Source organism: Myotis daubentonii, chromosome 2 (genome assembly GCF_963259705.1).
Source record: "Myotis daubentonii chromosome 2, mMyoDau2.1, whole genome shotgun sequence".
Taxonomy (NCBI): domain Eukaryota; kingdom Metazoa; phylum Chordata; class Mammalia; order Chiroptera; family Vespertilionidae; genus Myotis; species Myotis daubentonii.
Genome location: NC_081841.1, coordinates 139,340,928 through 139,365,532, shown reverse-complemented (window position 1 = coordinate 139,365,532; position 24,605 = coordinate 139,340,928). Strand labels below are relative to the sequence as shown.

Genomic DNA, 24,605 nt, shown 5'->3' with positions numbered 1-24,605 from the left:
CCAGAAGGTGCAGGATTGCAGGGACAGCCACTATGGCGGGCCAGACTGACGTCCTCCTGGCCGCACCACAGGGGTTTGCGGATCTGCAACCCAGAGGCCTCCGGTGTGCACATTCCCCCCTGGCGTGAGAACATCCCCCAGCACACTGTCACCCTCCCGCGCCTGCAACAGTTGCAAACCAAGGCGTGCACAAGTTCCCCCCGCCTCTCCACCGCACTTCCAGCAACCCAGCATGCCTAACACCCCCGCAGGATGTGCACAGATCCCCTCTGATGCGCTCATGTCCTTTGGAGAGTGTCTGGGTGTTCTGGGTGCTGAGGGTGGGCGCCTGTGAGATGACAGTGAGAGGGCTGAGTGGTGATGCCGTTCCCATGGAGGCCAGTGCAGCTACAAGATCACCTCTAGGGGGTTAATGCAGGTGCTGAGGCGGGAGCAGATGCAGACAGACTAACCTGGTGAGCGCGGGCGGCCCTTGCTGAGGTGCCTTCGGTCAGCGAGATCAGCGAGATCAAGAACCCAGAGGTGGAGAGGCATTCCGTCCTCTCAGTTAAACAGTGGGATAGTCGGGGCGACTGTAGAGGAGGAATGTGCACTTTGGGTGCCAGAACCCATGAGCTAAGGCTGCCCTGACTGAGCCTCGCTTGCTTGGGGCCTAGCGTACTGCTGCCGGACAGCGGGTGACAGGACGTGCTTTTCCAAATTAATGAGAGAAAACGTTGATTCTCCTGCTGCCCATGAAGGTGGAAAGTGAAATGGGGAGACATGTGGGGAATGAGCGAGGTTCCCTGTCTGGGGGTTCCAAATCTGCTGTTGGTTTCTTTCACCGCTGACTAGAGAGATACAGGGTGTCCCCCCAAAATGTATACACACTTTGAATACTTACTAATTCCAATGGTTTTAAGCATAAGAAAGAAACAACAATGGAGCTGTTATCTGTTAAAAGAGTGGGCACAAACAGGCAGTTGGACATTCCCTGAGGAGTCTCAGATTGGAGAGGGTGAAGGCCAGACTGAGGGGCCCCTTTCCCACCCCCCTACCCCAGTGCACGAATTTCATGCACCGGGCTACTAGTACGTAAATAAAAACAATTATTTCATTAGAATCTCTAGAATTCCCTAAAATAAACTATGAGTAATTTTTATAAAGTAAAATACCACCAACATTTTCTCATGCACAGTATTGCACTCTGGCTATTTTAAGTTGTCATTGCTGATATTTACCTAAAAGGGACAGAAATTGAATAGCTGGCAATGACACAGCAGTACTAAAAAATGTTATTAATATTATCCTAAAATTTAAAACTGCCATCTCACTCCTTTAATTTTTGACTCATCTGGAAATGAAGACCTGGCAAGCAGGATATACATAAACACTATCCTTAACTAGCCTCCACCACAGGGCACCCTATATTCGAACCTCATGTTTCCATGCTAAGCACTATCTATAAAAGGTTCCTTGTTTTACCCAGAGAGCAACACATACTAGCACTAGCATCTACTGAAAGCCACTATAACCTGAGTAATTGTGCAGTCCAAACAGAGAGGCCTTTATAAAGCCAAAGCTTGTAGTAACAACCTGATTCAACTGAGAAATGTTAACCTGAACTTGAAATTATACTTAATCCATTCACTGAAATAGCTGCACATAATAAACCATTTAAAGTAGCCTTTTTAAAAGGTAAAAGGGGGTTGGGGAAACTAATTTTCTATGAATTCTTTTTTATACCTACTTCACTTCTGATGCTTTAAAAATGAAGTTTAAGTCTTGATTTTGGCAAATAATTCTAGAATTGCCACCAGTTCAATTTCAGATATTTTTACTGCAACCATTACCAAATAATTCTATTTTAATCTTAGTAAAAAATAATTTAAGGAGGAGTCAAGATGGTGGCCAGCAGAATGGCAGTGAGGGAGCACATGTACAGGGTGTGTGTGTGTGTGTGTGTGTGTGTGTGTGTGAATGAGGGACAGTTATATCCTGCAGGAGACTCAGGGGTTGGCAGGCTGGACTCTACTAGACAGGGAGCCCCTGCTACCACTGCAGGGATTCCCAGGGTGGCTGTTCTTGCTCAGAAACCATGCCATCTTGAAGGGGATAGCTGTTGTGACTAGAAGCCCAGCCTCACCACCACCCAGACTAGCCTCAGACATCATCCCAGACCCTGTAGCCACGCTGGCCAAAGACATGCTACTGCAGCTACAGACCCACAGACACCAGGACTCAGGCCTCTTGGGCCGCAGGCTTCTGTGAGCCCCAGAGTGCGCTCCCCTCCCACCAACCTGCCACTTCAGCCTCAGGCCACATGTGCAACTCCAGCGCTTGGGCACTCTGGTGAGGCTTGGAGTGCACGACTCTTCCACCAAGCCCGTCGCTTCAGCCACAGGCCCCAAGAAACTCGATGCCTGGACACTTCAGTGAGAGCAAAAATGGGGAAACAAAGAATCCCCAAAGGAAAAAAAAAGGAGTCGCCGTCAGAAAAGAAATTAAATGAAACGAAAAAAAGAATTAAGAGTAAGGGTCATACAGTTCCTGAACTGGCTGGATGAGAAAATCAACAACTTATGTAAGAATCAAGAGGAAATGAAGAATGATATAGCTACAAAAACACATTGGAAGATTTCAATAGTAGACTAGAAGAAGTGGAGGACCAAATTAGCGAGTAAGAAGACGGGGCAGAAAAAACACCCAAGCAGAATAGCAATTGGAGAAAAATATTAGAAAGCAGGAGGAGAGCTTAAAGGAGCTTTGAGACAACATGAAACAAAGCAACATATGTATAATAGGGATACCAGAAGGACAAGAAGAGGAGCAACACCCTACCTGGTTTGGCTTCTTGGATAGAGCATTGGCCTGAGGACTGAGGGGTTTTGGGTTTGATTATGGTCAAGGGCACATGCCAGGGTTGTGAGCTCGATCCCCAGTAGGGGGTGTGCAGGAGGCAGGAGCAAGGATTAGAAAATCTATTTGAAGAAATGATGACAGAAAACTACCCTGATTTGGAAAAGAAAAGAGTCACACAAGCACAGAGAGTCCCAAACAAGAAGAACCCAAAAAGACCCACACCAAGACATACCATAATTACAACAAACTTAACAACCTAGAGAAAATGGACATATTCCTAGAAAAATATGAACCTCCAAAACTCAATCAGGAAGAATAAAAAATCTGAATAAGCCTATAACTATGGAGGAAATTGAAGCAGTAATAAAAAAACTTCCAGCAAACATAAGCCCTGGGCCAGATGGCTTCATAGGGCAGTTTTACCACACAAAGAAGAACTAAAACCTATCATCCCCAGACTATCCCAAAAAATTCAAAAGGAACACTTCCAAGCTCTTTTTATGAAGCCAACATTACCCTAATCCCTAAACCAGATAAAGACACTACAAAGAAAGAGAATTACAGGCCAATATCCCTCATGAACATAGATGCTAAAATCCTCAACAAAATTCTAGCAAATCGATCCAGCATTACATTAGAAAGATCATACACCATGATCAAGTGGGATTTATTTCAGGGATGCAAGGATGGTACAATATCCGATAACGGTCTAATCTCCGAAATTTATAGGGAACTCATACATCTTAACAAAAGGAAGATAAACAATCCAATCACAAAATGGGCAGAGGACCTAAATAGACATTTTTCGAAAGTGAACTTACAGAAGGCCAAGAGACATACGAAAAAATGCCTAAAGTCACTAATCATCCAAGAGATACAAATCAAAACAACAGCCCTGACCAGTTTGGCTCAGTGGGTAGAGCGTTGGCCTGCGGACTGAAGGGTCCCGGGTTCGATTCTGGTCAAGGGCATGCACCTTGGTTGCGGGCATATCCCCATGGGAGGTGTGCAGGAGGCAGATGATCGATGTTTCTCTCTCATCGATGTTTCTGGCTCTCTATCCCTCTCCCTTCCTCTCTGTAAAAAATCAGTAAAATATATTTTTAAAAAAACCAAAAAACAACAATAAGTACCACCTCATACCTGTCAGAATGGTTATCATCAACAAATAAAAAAACGGCAAGTGCTGGAAAGGATATGGCCACAAATGAGTGAGATCATGTGATATTTACCTTTCTCTGACTGGCTTATTTTGCTTATAAGGAAACTCCATTATGCTTGTATGCATGCATATAAGCATAATCAATGGACACAGACACTAGGAGGGTGAGGGCATGTGCTATGGAGGTGGGAGTGCCAGGGAGAGATCAATGGGGGGAAAAGGAGACATATGTAATACTTTAAACCAGGGGTTGCCAACCTTTTGGACCTCTCTGACCACTGGTTGGTGACAGCTGCTTTAAACAATAAAGAATTAAAGGGGGAAAAAATTCAAAAAACAATTTTTCAAAAAGGAAAAACGTTTGTAACAATATGAGGTAATGTATGTTAACTAGACTTACTGTGGTGATCATTTTGTAATATAAACAAATATCAAAACATTATACACCTGAAACTAATATATGTCAATTATACCTCAATAAGTAAGTATGTATGTATACATTCATGAATGTATTCAAAGAAAAAAATCTGGAAAATACAAAATATTAGTAAAAAATGTTAGCAAACCTCTGAGTAATGGAATTACAAGTGACATTATTTTTAAAATATTTCCTGATAATTTTTCAATGAGAATAAAATTAGCTCTATAATCAGAAAAAAAAACTACTAAAAAATAACTTTGATGGGCATTTTGGGGGAGATTATTCTATGGTCCCTGAGAAATAATAGCAATGTCCATGTATGTAGCACATTTGAAAGGAATCTATTATGTTTGATACAGCCCCACTTGCAAACTACATGATGTCAATTAATCAGTTATAAGCATTTGTCAAAATTGTACAACATGGGAAACATAATATTGCACATTATAGGAGAATAGAAGAAATTCAGTATCCCTTAAAGGACCTTATAACCAAGTGAAGAATGAAAACATAACCACTTTTTACTACAAACTAGTGAGGAATGTAAAACTTGCTAACTTATGTTCATGGGCCAAAAGGAAGTTTTAGCTACTTGTTGAACCAGTTTCATGTTTGTGCACAAGATGAAGTTGATGCAGATCTCCAATACTTTTTTATCATTTAAATTTCTAATTTTATAGGCATCTGTGTCTTAGGATCTGTTGGACTCTACTGCACCAAAAGTTAAATTTCTGATTATTTTTCTCTTCTACAACAATGGAGAAAAACTCTTAAACTTTGTTAAATAATAATTAACATTTTATTCCAATCACCTGAAAATGTGACATTCTTTACATCTAGATTTTCTCAATGTCCAGAGCTTACATTTTTAATATTTTACCAAAATATTCACAAAGTGTATTCCTTCCTTTTTAAATATATAAATAAAATTTGAAAAAAATAATTTCAAAGTTAACTTAAAACTTTGGTATTGTGCTTGCATGTTGCTCTCATCTGCACAGGGAAGGCTTTCAATGCATAATATCCCAAAGCAATATTCATAGGTTACTAATAAGAATTCCTGCTGTTATGGATTTTCAGTTTTCTATATGTACTATCACCCATCTCTAAGGTCTTCTTTAGACAGCAGAGAGTTTAATTTTTTCCAATGAAAGGAGCTTAAGATTTAAAGAGAAGCCATTACCCCATATGGGGTAACCAGACACCACCTTCTTAAGAAGTGCTAAGTAAGGTTCCACTTAATGCGACAGATTGACAATTAAGGGATCTTTCCCAGACATATAGAGCTGTGCAGTTTACTAATATATTACTTTTTTCTGACAAACTTTTGAGAACCACCTGTTTCTAATAGTAGTCATTAAGTAATTGTTCCCCTAATATTCAGAATGCAATTTTCCCAATATTTTCTTACTCAGCTCTTTGCACATTTAATTGCTGTATCAAACTCCTTTGACCGATAACAGAGTAGCTCAGCCTCCCTGAGACAGTGTGCACATCTGGCTTCTTTACTTTCCCACTCAAATAATTTTATAATCATTTTTTGAAATGCAACAGATGGTAATGAATAAAGAGGAAGTGAAAATCTCCAAAGTTCTAATAGCTCAATTCAAATACTGAGTGCCTACTCTAAGCTAGGCACTATGCTAGTACAAAAGGTCACAGCCTCTGTTCTTCTTTAAAAAAAATCAATCAGAAGAGACATTTCCCATAAACAAAAAAATCCAGTACTGCAGTTATCATCTGTAGTAATAGACCTAAGTATTGAAATCTAATTGTCTGGAAGGAAGTATGTCAAAATTTCATCAGTAGTAAGACCAAGTGATTACTTTCTCATCTCCTTTGTATTTTTCTGAATTTTCTATGATATACATCTACTGCTTCCATAACCTGAATAAAAATCTAATTAGGATAATAATAATAGTAATATTTATTGAGCACTTATTTTATACCCTGTGTACAAAATGCTTCACATGTATCATCTCACTCAATGGAACAATCCTATAAAAGATTACCATCCAAATTTTAGAGATGAGGGAGCCAAAAGATATAACTACTATTTCCTCAGAAATAAGCTGAGGTTGAAAACAAGACAATAATCATTATGTTCGATCACTTGCTATGACGTGCGCTGACCACTAGGGGACAGCATGGAAGGAAGGGCCCTGCCTGTGCATGAATTTCGTGCACTGGGCCACTACATATTTATAAAAAAGTCACCAACAGAGCAACTTGTTAGATATATGACCCTGAGCAAGTAACTAATTTCACTGAGCCTCACTTCCTCCAGTACATCAGGATTAATAGGCCCTACTTCATTTAGGATTCTTATTAGGATTAAATGAGACCACAAATGAAAAGAAGATAGCACTGTGTCTGGCAAATAACTTGAATGCTCTATCAATCTCTTTATCATCATTACTGAAACATCTGGGAATATTTACTATCTCTGGGTTTAGTTTCCAGACCTGTAAATTGATGATAAATATAACTATACTATGCAATAAATTGTGAGGATTCCATTGGTTAATACACAGCTGTCAAAACAGTTATCTACTATAATTCTCCACAGGTCACACAACAGGAGACTGGCTAAATAAGCTACAGTAAATGTGTACAACGAATACTTTGCTACAGAATATTTAAGGGCATGAAAAAATACATAAAAACTCATTTCTTGAATGTCCTCCATCTCGAACAATTAAGTTCTCCACCAAGTTGTTCACAGAGAAAATGTCTCAGTTGTTGACCAAAACTTTCGCTTTGGACCTGACAACCCTTTCGTGCGGATACCTCAGCAAGACAAAAAGTGTCTCTCGGGCATCAAACAAAGGAGAGAATGCTTCTGTTGCTGGGAAAATCGAGGATTAGCACAATTTTATAAACACAGAGAGGCCATCAAGAGTGCTAATGTTGCTAATGGTGTAAAAGTGCTCACAAAACACCAGTCACAGGCAATTGAATAAGCAGAAAAACTGCTGTTGGTTGGATAAACGAAAAGCAGTTAGCCAGTGATAGCACTTCAGAGGCAGTGATAGAAATGAAAAATTTGCTTAAGGCTAGTAGGGGGTGGTTCAATAAATTTAAGAAAAGAAGTGTTTATTTATAGATTAAACAGTACATTAGACATGTACTGTATGTATAGAAGAAAGGTTAAAACGGAATCATTTGGGGGTCTGGAAGGGATTAATTCATTTTACATTCTTTCTCATGGGAAAAAATGATTTGGCTTTCAAACAAATTGCTTCTCAGTCTTCTGGAAGGAATTAGGTCCGAGAACCGAGGTTCCACTGTACCTGTATTTCTATTTTAGTAAAAATATTAATGCATGGCTAAATTTAAAAAGACAGCTACAGATAGTATGCATAGTAAAATCCTTTACATTAAAAATATATATACATTAATAGAAAAAGTGGCAAGAATACACTCCAAGATCTTTAATTTATAAACACCAGCAACTAATGTTATTAAAAAAAACAAAAAACAACAACAACACCCTCACTCTTATCACCACCACTGTATCAAAAAGACAAAACAATTCCCAAACCCCCACCTCTGTGTATTTAAAAAAGCAGTAGCTGCCCTAGCCGGTTTGGCTCAGTAGATAGAGCGTAGTAGGCCTGCTGACCAAAGGCTCTAGGGTTGGATTCCGGTCAAGGGCATGTACCTCGGTTGCAGGTTCCTCCCTAGCCCAGGCCCTGGGGCTCTTGCAGGAGGCAACCAACCAATGTGTTTCACATTGATGTTTCTCTCGGTCTCTCCTTTCCCCACTTACCCTAAAAATCAATGAAAAATATCTTGGGTGAGGATTAACAAAAAAAAACAACAACAAAAAGCAGTAGCAGCCCTAGACACTGCCACTCCATTCCATCATAATTAGGATTCTATGAATATTAAGAAATTCACTCTGAAACGTCTCAAATTTTAGTGGGTTAAGAAGGGAGAAGGGAGCTATTTGTCTCTAATTAAAGACACACATTTTCATTTCCCACGTTTCCAGTTACAAGCCATTATATTTTATGTTGACATAATACAGAGAAATTACTTTGACTAAAATAGGAATACAGGAACATTTCCACAAGGGAAAATTCATTCCAAAAGATACTGAGAATTTTAATTTTTTACTTATAGGGAATGAGTATTAAACTTTAAAATTATTTCACAGCATAGCTGTCATTGAAGTTATAATCCTGTGATTGTGACCAGAGAATATTGTCATGAAATTAACAAGACGGAACAAAAGAACACTGCAATTTCTTAATAAAGAAAATTCAATTAATAGACAGATACATGAAAGCTATTCAGTAAAAGGTAGAAATAATTTACCTATTCAGTAAAAGGTAGAAATAATTATCAGAGATACTGGAAAAAATTGAATTCTGACTTGGAAAAACATTAAATATTACACTGTAAAATATTTAATTAATAAGCTATTTCATTAATTTAAGAGTTCTAGCTCTTGCCCTAGCCGGTTTGGCTCAGTGGCTAGATTGTCGGCCTGTAGACTGAAGTGTCCTATGTTAGATTCCAGTCAAGGGCACATGCCCAGGTTGCGGGCTCCATCCCCAGTAGGGGGCATGAAGGAGGCAGCCGATCAATGATTCTCTCTCATCATTGATGTTTCTCTCTCTCTCTCTCCCTTTCCCTTCCTCTCTGAAATCAATAAAAATATTTTTAAAATAAAGTGTTGTAGTTCTTATTTTTATTGCAAATTATATTAATTATTCACTTGAATTAATAACACTTAACCAATGGTTGTACATGAATATGCAACATTCATTCAATCTGGAAGGTGGAAAAGACAAAATTTTCAAAAGCAAAAAAATAACGCTTTTAAACCCAGAGTTTAAAGAATCTCTATTTTTAAGCAAATTCTTCTGAGTAAATGCATCCTTTTCACAATTCACATAAAAGATTCAAGACATTTGAACACATATGAAAAGCATATTAGCTCACTACTTTTCCCTCTTAGTGTCATTAATTCTCAGTAACCCAGAGAAAGATTTTATTTTCAATATTTTAACACTGTCTCCCTCTGCTGTATGAAAAAGGATTCAAACTTTCATTTCCCTTAAGATATAATTAAGTATGACAGGCCCTTGAATAATGTCATCTCCTTTGACATCATTTTCTTTTTTTTTTTTAAAGGCAATTTGTTAATACATATTGAAATTTCTTTTTTTATTTATTTTTATTAATCCTCATCCGAGAATATTTTTTCATTGATCTTTAGAGAGAGTGGAAGGGGGTGAGACACACAGAGATAAATACTGATATGAGAGAGACACATTGATTGGTTGCCTCCCTCACACTCCTGACCATGGCCAGGGATGGAGCCTGCAACCAAGATATGAGCCCTTGACCGGAACTGAAACGGGGACCCTTCAGTCCACAGGCTGATGCTCTATCCCCTGAGCCAAACTGGCCAGGGTCAACATAATTTTCTTATAAAGTTAAGATACCATAGGAACTTAATTTGTTTATAACAGTATATCAATCACTAAAACAGCTTCATTAGGTGTTGTTTTCCTTAAAGTCACAGAACCTTTTAATGACCTTAACTGAATACTTACTGTTCAATTCTTTCAATCTGGTTCCCATAAAACACAATTTAAAAACTTGGTAGTCTAACAGAGTAATATATGTTATCCTTCAGAATACATCCAACCTAAGCAAAGAAGCACGAGCTTTATAGAAGTAAAAACATTCCTCCTGGCCAAGATTGAACAATTTAGTAACTATGTGAACTTGGGAAAAGCATTTAAAGCCCATGAACTTCAGGGTTTTTTTCATCTGTAAAACTAAGAATGAAAATACTCTGCCAACTTCATAGGGTAACATCAGAATCCAATTTAAATTCATTCACTGAACAATTACTGAGCACCCACTCTGTACAATGCACAGGGCTTGGGTTGCCAAATTTAGCAAATGGAATATACTTGTACTAAAAAAATTTATTCAATGTTTATAAAGTTAACTGGGCATCCTGTACTTTATCTGGGAACCCCACCTGGAGCATATGCAAAGACACTAATATGGCATGCTATTTATCCTAAAAAGACTTAAAGTGCAAAGGAAAGAAAATATACACATAAATTAGCATGCAAGAAAGAAAAGCAGTTATATAGCATTTTTTAAAAGGGGAAAGGAGCAAAAAAAGGCAAACTAGGAACAGAGTAAGGGGGTTTGGGGAAAGGTTAGAAATCAACAAGCACTGACAAGGTTCAAAACAGAAAAAACTGAGAGATGACAGTGCTTAATTACATCCTCAACTCCAGGCACACAGACTTGCCAAACACACTATTCTTGTCTTTTTAATTTATTTTCAATTATAGTTGACATAAATATTGTATTAGTACAACATAGTGACCAGAAATTTCTGTAACTTACAAAGCAATTACCCTGATAAGTCTAGTACCCATCTGACACCATACATAGTTATTACAATGCTACTGACTATATTCCCTATGCTGTGCTTTACAACCCAGTAACTATTTTTATAACTGGCAGTTTGTATTTAATCCCTTTCACTATTTCCATTCATCCCCTCAAGTCCTCTCCCATCTAGCGACCTTCAACCAATCTGTTCTTTGTATCTACCTACAGAATATATGCAGTATATGAAGTAGCTCGGCAATACAAAATTTTAAGTCATTTAATTAACATCTACTCATACAAATCTATTTACAATTAAATAATTTCAAAAGAACATGCATTGACAATCTCTTGATAAAAATATGTACAAAAACGCCAAACTCCTAATTATCTGACCAGTATCCCTCCCAAATCTAGCTAGTTTTGTGCTTAATTACTTCACCCTATATTCTTTTATTAAACCAATTCCACACCAAGCATGTCAAACTCTCGGCTTGCGGGCCACATGCAGCCCACATCGAATACTTGCGGCCCAGCCATATAACGGTATGCAAGTAATGTTTTAAACATTGCATAACTTTTTACAATATCCTGTTATATATAATTATTAATAACGAACTAAAACGTTCACTAGTGACTGATTACTATAATCGTGTTGCATTCATTTCCCTTACACGCCTTAAGTTCAGGCGCACCGTTTCTCCACTAATACTAGCAGCGAATATTTTAGCAGTCGATTGCCACGCCATTAGTCTCGGACTGACTTGTTTGGTGTGAGCAACAGGAAATATTTCACTTTTGGAGAACAAGAAAAATAGGTTTATTTGCGTTACGCTTATTAATTTGTGCAGTTATTCAGTGTCTGGTAAGTTAATGTTCAAGAAAAAATATTAATTTTTATTAAAATATTCTATCATTTTATGTTAATGATTATTCTTTTATTTCAGCCTTTGTATTAAGCATGTCTCTATAGAAATAAACCTACGATTCTATGAAAATTGAAGTTTTTGTTTTTTTGCAGCCCACATAAACTTAAACCTTGCTTATTTGGTCCGTGTTAGCCTTTGTTTGACAAGTTTGTTCTACATTATGTAGATGGATGGGGCCAGTAAGGCTAAGATTTCATCCCTTTTCTGACTTTCTACATTCCAAGCAACTCTGTTTCCTCTCTCTCCAATAATCATACTGCTTTGTACTTTGTAATCTTCAAATAAACAAATAGGCAAATCATTTTTTTAACTACATGCAAAAAAAAAAAAATGCTTTACTTTGTACTTCCTGTTCCAACCCTCTGCAGGTGTCCTATTCTTTCTGCAGGCCCAGTTACCACTCTTCATGTCATAGGCTGACCCTAATTCTATTCTATGATAGAAAAGTCACATGTTGTTAGAACTTAACACTCAATAATTAACAACACAATATATTGTAGGATGTGTATAAAGGTGTAGTAATGAAAACACTCTATTATTTCATTTATTCTCATTAATTTATATACCTTCATACAATTTCACAGATAAAAGAAATATAGAGCTCATTTAGTCCACATCCCTCATTTTTATAGATGAAAATTTAGTCCTCTAGTCATTCTGTGACTAGGTTAAATTACAGGACAAGCAAAGAACCAGTCCGATGTTTTTTTTTTTCAGTTCATTATTTTTCTGACTAAATTATACTACATCTACATCTTTTGACTGATATTTAAAGTATCTGCTGAATTTTAATTCCATTGCATGTTTTACTTATTTTTAAAAATATAAAAATATCTGAGTTATACACACAAACTGCAATTTAAACTGTTCATTAATCCCTCATATTGAAGTAATATAAAATTTAGTTGAACTAAAAAACAAAGCGCAGATTCATCTTTATAGTTTATATTTTTAACTGTATAAGGTAGGGTGAGAAAAGTATTTGTATGTCAAAACAAGTTCAAGAGAAGAGTCACTGTCAGTATCAAATTGAAACAGAGGCTGATTATTGTATCTTTTTTGAAAACCTTTTTTAAAAAATAAATCTTTATTGTTCAAATTATTACAGATGTTCCTCTTTTTTCCCCCCATAGCTTCCCTCTACCTGGTTCCCACCCCGCCCCATGTCCTTACCCCCAGCCACTGTCCTCATCCATAGGTGTACGATTTTTGTCCAGTCTCTTCCTGCACCCCTCATACCCCGTTCCCCCCGAGAATTGTCAGTCCACTCCCTTTCTATGCCCCTGCTTCTATTATATTCACCAGTTTATTCTGTTCATATTTTTTTAATTGACTTAATTTTTAGGTTCACTTGATAGATATGTATTTGTTGTCGCTTTGTTGTTCATAATTTTTATCTTTACCTTTTTCTTCTTCTTCCTCTTCTTAAAGGATACCTTTCAGCATTTCATATAATACTGGTTTGGTGGTGATGAACTCCTTCAGCTTTTTCTTGTCTGTGAAGCTCTTTATCTGACCTTCAATTCTACATGATAGCATTGCTGGGTAGAGTAATCTTAGTTGTAGGTTCTTGCTATTCATCACTTTGAATATTTCTTGCCACTCCCTTCTGGCCTGCAAGGTTTCTGTTGAGAAATCAGCTGACAGTTGTATGGGTACTCCATTGTAGGTAACTGACTTTTTTTCTCTTGCTGCTTTTAAGATTCTCTCTTTGTCTTTTGCTCTTGGCATTTTAATTATGATGTGTCTTGGTGTGGTCCTCTTTGGATTCCTCTTATATGGGGTTCTCTTTGCTTCCTGGACTTGTAAGTCTATTTCTTTCACCAAGTGGGGGAGGTTTTCTGTCATTATTTCTTCAAATAGGCTTTCAATATCTTGCTCTCTCTCTTCTTATGGCACCCCCATAATTCAGATGTTGGTACGTTTGAAGTTGTCCCAGAGGCTCCTTACACTATTTACATATTTTTGGATTCTTTTTTCTTTTTGCTTTTCAGGATGGGTGTTTTTTGCTTCCTCGTATTTCAAATCTTTGACTTGATTCTTGGGATCCTCTAGTCTACTGTTGGATCTCTGTATATTATTCTTTATTTCAGTCAGTGTATGCTTAATTTCTGACTGGTCCTTTTCCATTCATTTGGCATTCTCATTAAGATCCTTGAAGGTCTCACTAAGTTCCTTGGAGGTTTGTAGAAGATTCTTGAGTAACCTTATAACTGTGGTTTTGAACTCTACATCCAGTAGTTTGCTTTCCTCTTTTTCTTTCATTTGTGACATGTTTCTTTATCTCTGCATTTTGGCTGCTTCCCTGTGTTGATAGAGTGGCTTTGTGTGCTAGGTGTCCTATTGAGCCCAGTGGCTCAGCTTCCCCAATCACCTGGATTGGACACTCTTGGTGCACCCCTTTGTGGGCTGGGTGCACAGTCTTGTTGTAGTTAAGCGTTGATTGCTGCTGGTATCCCTGGGAGGAAATGACCCCCAGGCCAATTCACTGTGAGGACCCGCTGTGTCTATAGTGGAAGAACTGCTGTGCTGGATATACCCTTATGGGGTAGGACTTGCTTCAGTGGGGCTTTGGTGCTCAATGAGTCTGCCTCTCTTTTGTTTTTTTTAAATATATTTTTATTGATTTTTTACAGAGAGGAAGGGAGAGGAATAGAGAGTTAGAAACATCAATCAGCTGCCTCCTGCACACCCCCTACTGGGGATATGCCTGCAACCAAGGTACATGCCCTTGACCGGAATCGAACCTGGGACCCTTCAGTCTGCAGGCCAACACTCTATCCACTGAGCCAAACCGGTTAGGGCGAGTCTGCCTCTTGAGTGTGTCACTTATGGATGTGAGGAGTTGAAATCTGGTGTCTGACCACTGGGTACACTGACTCCTGGATCTCCAAGGAGGTGCAAAGTCAGCTGCTGCGTGAGTGCACCCAGCAGGAGCTACAATGAGATCTGCAGATTTCTCCTCTTTGTTTGGGGTTTGGAAGTTTTGGAGCTCTCTGACCCAGCTGCAGTTTGTTAGGTTCGGCTGCGAAAGGACAGGCGATTCATTTGTGCCGCTGCGCACAGCTTGGGTGGGGTTGTAAATTGGGTGGGGCGGGGTCTCAGAGAATCACCAGGGCAGAGCAAACAGTGATGGCTGTCCGTCAGCCATCTCCGCGACTCCGCATCCCCGTGTCCTGCGCCCCCACAGTAACAATGATCCCTGCAAGCAGCTCTGCAAGAAAGCCACCCTCGCTTTCCGACCCGCTGCCAGACAGTCCAGTTTCTCCCTGGAGGAGTCTGGGTCCCTAGAGGCTCGCTGGAAACGAGTTCAGAGCAGTCGGGAGCTTGTATCTCCCTTCTGATTGAAAAAAAATGTGCACCCAGTTGCAGTCGTTTCGCGCGCCTGCGTACCTCTGCTCTTGCTGCCTCCGCACGTCCTACCCAGTCTCAATGAGCTTTTTTCTTTCTTTCTAGTTGTAAAACTTCCACTCAGCCAGTTTTCTCGTGGTTCTGGATGATAGCCGTTTTGTCTTTTAGTTGTAGTTTTAATGTGGTTGTGGGGGGTGGCACGTACAGGTATATACCTTATGCCGCCATCTTGGTTCTCCCCTGAAAACCTTTTTATTGAGAAGTATTACACATATCTTAATAAGTATACAGATAACACTGAAATTAAGTAGGATTTTATGCTCGACTAGAGGGCCAGTGCACGAAATTTGTCAACGGGTAGCGTCCCTACGCCTGGCTGGCAATCAGGGCCAATTGAGGCCTTCTGGCTGCCGGCCAGAGCCTACCTTTGCTCAGCACCGCCCCCAGGTAGTCAGCACACATCATAGCAAGCAATCAAACTCCCAGTCTAACTCCTGAGGGGACACTTTGTATATCAGGCTTTCATATATATAGAGAGAGAGAGAAAGAGACAGATTGTCCTAGAATTTAGGGAGGAGAAAATTGTTACTCAAACATTATGGTTACTATCCTGGCCAGTGTTGTTCATTCGATAGAGCATCGACCCACACATGGAAGGGGCTCTGGTTCGATTCCTAGTCAAGGGCAAAACATACCTGGGTTGCAGTTTCGATCCCCAGCCCCAGTTGGGCGTATGCAAGAGGCAACCAATCTATGATATTTCTTTCTCTCCCTCTCCCTCCCTCCCTCCTTCCCTTTCACTCTCTAACAACCAATGGAAAAAACATCCTCAGTTGAAGATTAACAAATAAACAAACACAAATTATCATTATTTACCTGTCCCTTTTAGAGATATGTAACTGAAAGGATTTACAAGCTTATAATCACATGAGTAATTAGTTGACCAACGTTTCTATATTTTGAAAATATTACTACTGACGACCCTTTTCAATTGTCTTACCTTTGTTGAAAGTACTTTAAACGTACTCTGTTCTGGTATTATAGAATGAAGAAGTCTCAGATTCAAATTGTAATCCTCTTCAGCAGGAAGTTTCACCAAAGCAGACAACTAACGAACACAAAATTAGCAGCATGTTTTATAAAGTTATATAATGAAGGGTAAAATACTTAAACTAAATACAATTACAGAACTTCAATACGTTGCAGAATATTTTAAACACAGATTTATGAACCTCAAAATAGTCCATTTTTAAAACCTGGTATCCTTCACATGGATTCTCACATACACAATTAAGTTAAATAGTGGAAAATAATGTTTCAAAACACATACTTAATATTTAAATTTCAAGGAAACAGAAGATAGTGAGCATAATGACACAGTATAAAAGAAAATATTCATATGCAAAACATCTACTTCTACCACTAACTCTATCATAAAGTTTTCTACTAAATGCTGAGAAACCAAGATATTAAAAGTCATATTCATTTAATATAGTTACTAAATTCTAAGATGTATAAATTACACAATAAGTAGACCTTTCTTCATGAAGTATATACCACACAAATATAAACAGATCACATTTTACTAGCATCTTTTATATTCGTTAATCAAGTTCTGCTTTGAATTAAAAATCTAAAGAACGTACATCTAACTATAACCTACCGTATACATACTCTTATCTCAAAACTTAAAATGATGCAAATTGAAAGCAATGCTTTAGATTTCCATCAGCATTTTCCACATAATCTCAGAAAGAAATGACATATCTGATAAATTGCTATAGATTACTCTGCAACATACTATATTTGCAAATAAAAGTATTTACTCTCAACATAAAAAATAGTTCAAACACTAATGACCTTTTTTTCTGAAAATTCCACATTTACGTCATTCTTCTGAACATTCTTAATCATAAGTGTAATGATTACTTGAGATTCTGTTTGATACCAGTCATACCTATTAAAAAAGAAAAAAGAAACTTAAAACAGAAATTCTAATTTTCTTATCGTTGTTTATGTTTTGTCAAGATAAAAACTACAATCTGATAAACAATAGCTCCACCTTAAGGAACAAACTAGCACAGCAACTGATGATACACAAATAATTTTACGAAACTAATTTCCTACGATCTGTAGTGATAGAACAGTACAGATGGTAATGTATAGGATGCCCCAAACCTTTCCATTGGATTTAAATACTTACATCATTTTCAGGGTATTCACTTATATGTTTAATTGTGTTGTGCTTAAGCTAATGTTAAAGAAACTTATTCCAAACAGCTAACAGTTATTATACACCATCAATAGTTTCACACTCTCATTCCAATCTAATACTAAAAGAAACACTTCTAATCCCAATTTTACAGATGAACAGATACAAGCTCAGAAAGGTGAAGCAATCAGTCAGTGGCAGTTGTAACACTGGATGCAGGTCAGCTGCAATGATCTCTTAACTCAGCGGTTCTCAACCTGTGGGTCACGACCCCTTTGGGGGTCGAACGACCTTTTCACAGGGGTTGCCTAAGACCATCGGAAAACACATTTATAATTACATATTGTTTTAGTGATTAATCACTATGCTTTAATTATGTTCAATTTGTAACAATGAAATTGGGGATCACCACAACATGAGGAACTGTATTAAAGGGTCACGGCATTAGGAAGGTTGAGAACCACTGTCTTAACTGAAGCTGGGAACCAACAGCTCTGAGCACACGGAAGCAAAAGCAAATGAGCTAAAATTAAAATAATTTAAAGTTTAACTCATCCTGCCAAGCATAACATTAAATACATTATCCTTTTTCAATCTCAAGGTATGTGGGAAAACTAGTGTGCCTAGAGATTCTGTGTATCTTTCCCACTGAAAGCTCTAAAAATAAAAGAATCCTCACATTCAAATTAAACTAGACTAGAGGCCTGGTACACAAAAATTTGTGCACTCAGGCTGTCCCTCAGTCTGGCCTATGCCCTCTTGCAGTGTGGGACCCCTCGGAGGATGTCCACCCCAGTGGGGACCCTCACCCCATGGAGGTTTGGCCAGCCTGGGTGAGGGGCTGATGGCTGTTTTCAGGCTGGCCAAACCCCCTTTAGGGTGGGGGGGTCCCCACTGGGGTGCCTGGCCAGGCTGGGTGAGGGGCTAAGGGCCGTTTTCAGGCTGGCCAAGCACCCTGGTGACGTAAGCTCCCAGCCTCTCCTTTTTTTTCTTTTTATTCTGGGATTTATTTACCTTCTAATTGAAACTTTGTTGCCTTTAGCGGAGGCCTGAGGAAAGCTTGGCTTCCTCCATCACCAGGGGCAACCCACTCCTGCTCGCTCCAGCTCCGTGGCCACGGCTGGCTGGAAGCAGGTATCTGGGTTTATTTACCTTCTCTAATTGAAACTTTGTTGCTTTCAGTGGAGCTCAGAGCCGGGCCACGGCAGGCGGGGAACCTTGGCTTCCTCCATCACTGGAGCAAGCAAGCCTCCTGCTCGCTCCAGCTCCGTGGCTGCCGGTTGCCATCTTGGTTGGGTTAATTTGCATATAGTTGCTCTGATTGGCTGGTGGGCATGGCTTACAGCATAGTGAAAGTACGGTCAATTTGCATGTTTGTCTTTTATTAGTATAGGATTATAAACTCCTTCAGGTCAAAGCTATTTATCTATTGTGCCACTATTATTTTCCTAGGACCAAGCAAAGTGCCTGGTACACGGTGTATTTATTAAATAAATGTTGGAATATTTTATGCTCCAAAAATCATAACTATCTGATGTTTATGTATCCTACCCCTGCTGCTGCCACCAAAGTTCCTTGTATACTTGGTACTTGGAGAATCATCCTCTATCTCCCCACAAAGAACACGAATTAGCCCTGGCCGATGTTTCAGTTGGTTGAAGCATCATCCCATGCAAAGGTTGTAGGCTCGATCCGCAGTCCTGGAACATATCTAGGTTGTGGGTTCAATCCCAGTCAGGATGAGTACGGGAAGCAACCGATCAATGTTTCTCTCTTACACTGATGTTTCTCTCTCTTTCGCTATCAAATCAATAAACATATACTTGCGTAAGGTTTAAACATTTTTTAATTTAAAAAAAGAATATGAATAAATTATTTTAACATTTCCAAGCCATTTCAGGTAATTGAAATGCACCTGATTAAAGAAATACACTTTAAGCGTCTCAGTTTCCCTCTGAAATTCAGTGAGGATGCAAAGCTCCAAATCAATTCCTTGTGTTTCTGTTACAGTCCTCAGAATACAAGTTGTACACATGGCTAATATATAATTTAAACTAAATTCAAATACTTGCTAGAAGCTTATTCATTATTATAATTGCTGCCCTCAACAACAGTTACTTTCAACTCATAAAAAATTTACTCCAAATATAAAAGGCAGGTCAAGTTACAATTCTATCAAGCCTACTACCAACTTATTTACCTGTGTATTAATAACTTAATTGGAAGAGACTCTTCTTCATATATGGAAAGGTGACATAACACAAAACAAATTTAAAGCAGACAAATGATCTGAATTTAACCTTTAAGTATAATACTAATCAGTAAACAGCCTTATTATTAGTTTTTCCAGGCTATAATATGATTTTTATAATATGATTTTAAGAAGCACTTAAAATCACAAGGTAAGGACTTGCTTATTATTAAACAACAGGGGTATTTTTCCCCTTAGGCATATTTATCATGCATTGTTTTATGAAAAAGAAACACTTACTTGATTTTTGACTGAGGAGTCCTCTGGGATACAGACTGAGGCAAGTTGAAAGAGCAAAGATTTTTCCAAGTTAGCTTAGCAACCGTGTATCAAATGTACATATTATCAATTACCTAGTGCTATAGTTTGATATGGAATAAACTACATGAGAACATGTAGTTCCTTCAAAGACAAAGCCTGGGACCATAATTATTAAATAACACTAGGCTTCACACAAAAATTAGACTAATTCAGCATTTTTTAATTTTATTAGTTTCAATTTTAAGAAATTATTTTTCTTTTAAAAAGCATATAAACAACTTTCTAAAGGTATGATTGAAAAAGGTTACACATAAAATGTCAAGTTCCAAGACTGAGTAACTCTCTAAACTGAAAATAGTAACATTAAAAAAAAATGTTTTTAGCCCTAGCTGGTTTGGCTCAGTGGATAGAGTGCTGGCTTTCAGACTGAAGGGTCCCAGGTTCAATTTCAGTCAGGGGCACATGCCAGGTTGCAGGCTTGATCCCCAGAAGGGGGCGTACAAGAGGCAGCCAATAAATGATTCTCTCTCATCATTGATGTTTCATCCCTCCTTCTCCCTTCTTCTCTGAATTCAATAAAAATATATTTTTAAAAATTTATTTTAGGCATAACAATGGCAACTAACACTGCTCTGGAACATATGAAGCAACACTTACATGGTGCCCTCCTGATAACATCTTACTCCATTTATGGCGTCTCTACAACAAACATCCTACCTTGCCCATCAAGAAACAAAGTGAATCTTGACCAATCCATACTTCCCTAAACTACATTATGTGCCAGTTAAGACTATGTAAAATCTAAAGAACCTGCCCTGTGTTATAGGTGGCCTCTAAGTTGCCCGTAAATAAAAAGGGAGGAGTTGGGGTTTGGAGGAAGAAAGTAAAACCACTTGAGAGAGCTGAATCTAACTCAGATTTACTCTCCAGTGTTAACTATTGAGAAACACCTGAATTTAGATATCAAGTGGAGATACTGACTAGAACAGATTCATCTTAGTACCAAAATAAAACTAGATTGCCCTAACCGGTTTGGCTCAGTGGACAGAGCGTCAGCCTGTGGACTCAAGGGTCCTGGGTTCGATTCCGGTCAAGGGCATGTACCTTGGTTGAGGGCACATCCACAGTAGGGGGTGTGCAGGAGGCAGCTGAATCGATGTTTCTCTCTCATCGATGTTTCTCTCTATCCCTCTCCCTTCCTCTCTGTAAAAAAATCAATAAAATATATTTTAAAAAAATAAAAATAAAAATAAAACTAGATTGAACTATAGCAGTGATAACAAGCACTGTGACTAAGCTGTTTGTGTTACTAGACAGTCTTTGTTATTCAAATTCCATTGTGTTGTTTTCAGACATAATCCCAATTCCAAACATTATAAGACCTGGACAAAAATACTAATAGGTGAAGAAAGCCAACTTTTAAACAGCTCCTTCAATCCATTCCCTAGCTACTCATCACCCCTAGGAATATGAACAAGCCTAGAGACATAAGAATAGCCAGATATCGCTCACTTTTGGTGATGTGCAAAAATCTAGTCACTACATATGCGCATAACTGGCCTGATGCCCACAATAGCCTGCCTGAGTAGATTTGCTCTATGAGGCCCAGTATACACATGAAGAAAGCTCAGAGGACAAGTGATTTTCTCAATGTCACAGTGTAATTCTAGAAGACAGAAATGTAAATCTTCCTTTATGGATGAAAAAGAAATACTGAAAAAGGTTAAGTGATTGTCTATGAAGAGTTAGGATTACACACATATCTTCTAACATTCCCAAATTTTAATCTTTGTGTTTTAGCATACCATAACAAGCCCTGCAAGTACTTCCAAGGCAGAAATTAACTAACCTAAATTGTTGCTTTTCAGCAGAGAAAATAACTAATCATCCTGACCATACTAAAATATACCAAATCAACTAGAACCACACTAAATGCCTTAAAAGAGCCCAATAATTTTCATGACTATAAACTCCTATACTGCCCTGGCTGGTGTGGCTCAGTTGGTTGAGTGTCATCCCATGTACGCCATGGGTTTAATTCCCATTCAGGGCAATGTTTCGGGGTTGCAGGCTCAATCCCTGGTAGGGGGCATGCAGAAAGCAGCTGATCAATGTTTCTCTCTCTCTTCCCCTCCATCCCACCTTACCCCCTCCCTCCCTCTCTCAAATCTCTATAAATCAATAAAAACAATTTTAAAAAACACACAACTTCTATACTTTTTTCACCAATGTTATTTCAGTTATAAAATGAACAAGTATTTAAATTGTATTGCTTAATATTTAACTGAGAGAAAGATCATTCTGATCTTTATCCTGTCTCAAATATGCAAGGCCATAATGTAATTAAGTAAAAACATGAAAGATAAAAACTTTGGACTTACCGCCATTGATTGTGACTCTATTAAAAAACATAAAAAAGAAACATTTTCAGATAACTGCATTTATAGGTAAAGTTACGTACATTATTTCTATGGCACACACATACTGATTAAGCGAACCAATTCTCCATACATTCTAAATTTTAAAAAGTGGTTTAATTTTGCATCCTGGTTTAATTTTAACTCCTTAGTAATTGCGTACCAGTGATACCATTGCAACACAAATTCATCCACACCTCCATTCAACATAGCAAACTCAGAATACCTTTGGAAGAATTCCAGTCAAGATGGCAGTGTAGGTAAAGGCAGTACTCACCTACTCCCACAACCACATCAAAATTACAACTACAGAACAACCATCATTCAGAACCGCCTGAAATCTGGCTGAATGGAAATCCTACACCTGGGGAATTAAAGCAGCAGCTACATCAAGACTGGCAGGAGGAGTGGACATGGCAAATGGGTTGGTCCCACAACTACATGTAGCAGATAAAAATTGGGAGGGATATCTCAGTTGCAAAGGTCCCCTCTGAGGAGCAAAGGGTCCTAGCCCCACACCAGGACACCCAGCCCAGAGTTCCAGTGCTAGGAAGAGAAGTTCTCATAAGTTCTGGCTGAAAAAAACTGGCAGGAATTGATACTTGAGGGAGATGACGGCTGCTGGAGCACCAGGCAGTTCCTCTTAAAGGGCCTGTGCACAATTACTGGAATTCACTCCCTCTAAGCTCCAGGGCAGCAGCTTGAAAGGCCTCACAGCAGCAGAGACTTACGGGAAGGAACTGAATTGCCTGGCAAGATGGGGGGAGGGAGGTGTCTTTTTCCCAGACTGAACTGTTGGCAGAAGCCATTATTCCTTTGATGAGCCCTTCCCTCACAGATCTGGCAAGCAGGGACCACATCTCAGACTCTATCAACCTGGTTCTCACTGTTTGTCCCCCACTGATAATTCTCTGAGGCCCTGCCCACTCAACTTTCTGGCCCACCCAAGCTGTTTCCATTGACTTTTCCATATGAATGACCTGTCTGGGCTCATGTTTCAGATTCTAAAATCTCTCAAACAAGCAGTATCTTACCTCAGTGAGCCCCATACCTCTCACTAAGTGATGCCAGGCACAGAACTAGCAGTAGCCAGCTTAACCTCACCTGGGTACCTTCAAACCCAGCACAAGTAGCAATATCTGGGTATCACTTTGTAGCTCACACCAGGTGACCCCAGGCAGAACACAGGTGGTAGTTAACCTTAGCCTGCACCTCCTGGAGGCCCCAGAGCCAGTACACCCACTGAATAGCTTCAGACCACATTGCAGCACAATCACCCAACCACCTCCAGAAGCAAAACACCCAAGGGAGGGTTTGTGCAGGCACCAGAGACCCACTGAATTAAGTCCTGTGGGTGGGCACCTGCACAGCTGATCCTCCACCATGATCGAGGTCGCTGCCAGCCATAGTAGCTGATTGGCCTGGGGATAAATCCCTCCGATTGATGTGTCAACAGCAATTAGACTCATTTGCAAGAGGAAGGTGTACTGTGCCCACATGGTGGGTGCACCTGAGTGCCCAACTTGGGTGATCAGGGAGGCTATGCCACTGGACTCTACAGAAAACCTACTATGTTAGCCCACTCTATCAAGCTGGAGAGATGCAGCAGCTCTATCTAATACATAGAAACAAACACAGGGAGGCTGCCAAAATGAGACAAAGAAACATATCCTAAATGAAAAAAAAGATCAGAACACCAGAAAAAGAACTAAACAAAATGGAGACAAGCAATCTACTAAATGCAGAATCCAAACACTCTTTATAAGGATGCTCAATGAACTTAGGGGAAGAGGAGATGAATTTAGTGAGAGCTTCAACAAACAGATAGGAAACATAAAAATGGAGATAGAAAATATAAAAAAACAACTACTGTAACAAATAAAACATACATTAACTGAAATGAAAAATATATTACAGAAAATCAACAGTGGAGTAGATCAAGCTGAGGACCATATCAGATTTGGAAGATAAGAAAGCAAAAAATAATCAGAACAGCAAAAGGAAAAAAGTATTTAAAAAAATGAAGATACTGTAAGGAGTCTCTGGGACGGCTTCAAGCATAACAATGCTCACATCATAGAGGCGCCAAATGGAGAAGAGACATCAAGATATTGAAAACCTATTTGAAAAAATAATGACAGAAAACGTTGCTAACTTGGTGAAGGAAATAGACATACAAGTCCAGAAAGGACAGAGAGTCCCAAACCAGATGAACCCAAAGACACAAAAGTAGAATGCAAAATGTTAAAGACAAACAGAAAATCTTAAAAGCAGCAAGAGAAAAGCAGTTAGTTAACTACAAGGGAGCTCCCATAAGACTGTTAGCTAATTTCTCAACAGAAATATTGCAGGCCAGGAGGGATTGGAAAGAAACCTTCAAAGTGATGA

General features: G+C 38.9%; 1 protein-coding gene across 2 annotated transcripts in view; it reads right to left on the bottom strand.

Annotated features, from left to right (window-relative positions):
* SUGT1 (SGT1 homolog, MIS12 kinetochore complex assembly cochaperone) overlaps positions 1–24,605 on the bottom strand; it is a 67,293-nt gene that overhangs the window by 25,155 nt on the left and 17,533 nt on the right. Inside the window, exons 7-10 of one of the 2 annotated variants that reach the window (XM_059684779.1) lie at positions 22,182–22,198; positions 19,780–19,814; positions 16,937–17,033; positions 16,077–16,184 (exon numbers count right to left, since the gene is read on the bottom strand). In XM_059684779.1, the coding sequence (XP_059540762.1) occupies positions 16,077–16,184; positions 16,937–17,033; positions 19,780–19,814; positions 22,182–22,198 (257 nt within the window). The remainder of the gene's footprint in view (positions 1–16,076; positions 16,185–16,936; positions 17,034–19,779; positions 19,815–22,181; positions 22,199–24,605) is intronic. The other variant, XM_059684780.1, reaches the window with a different exon arrangement.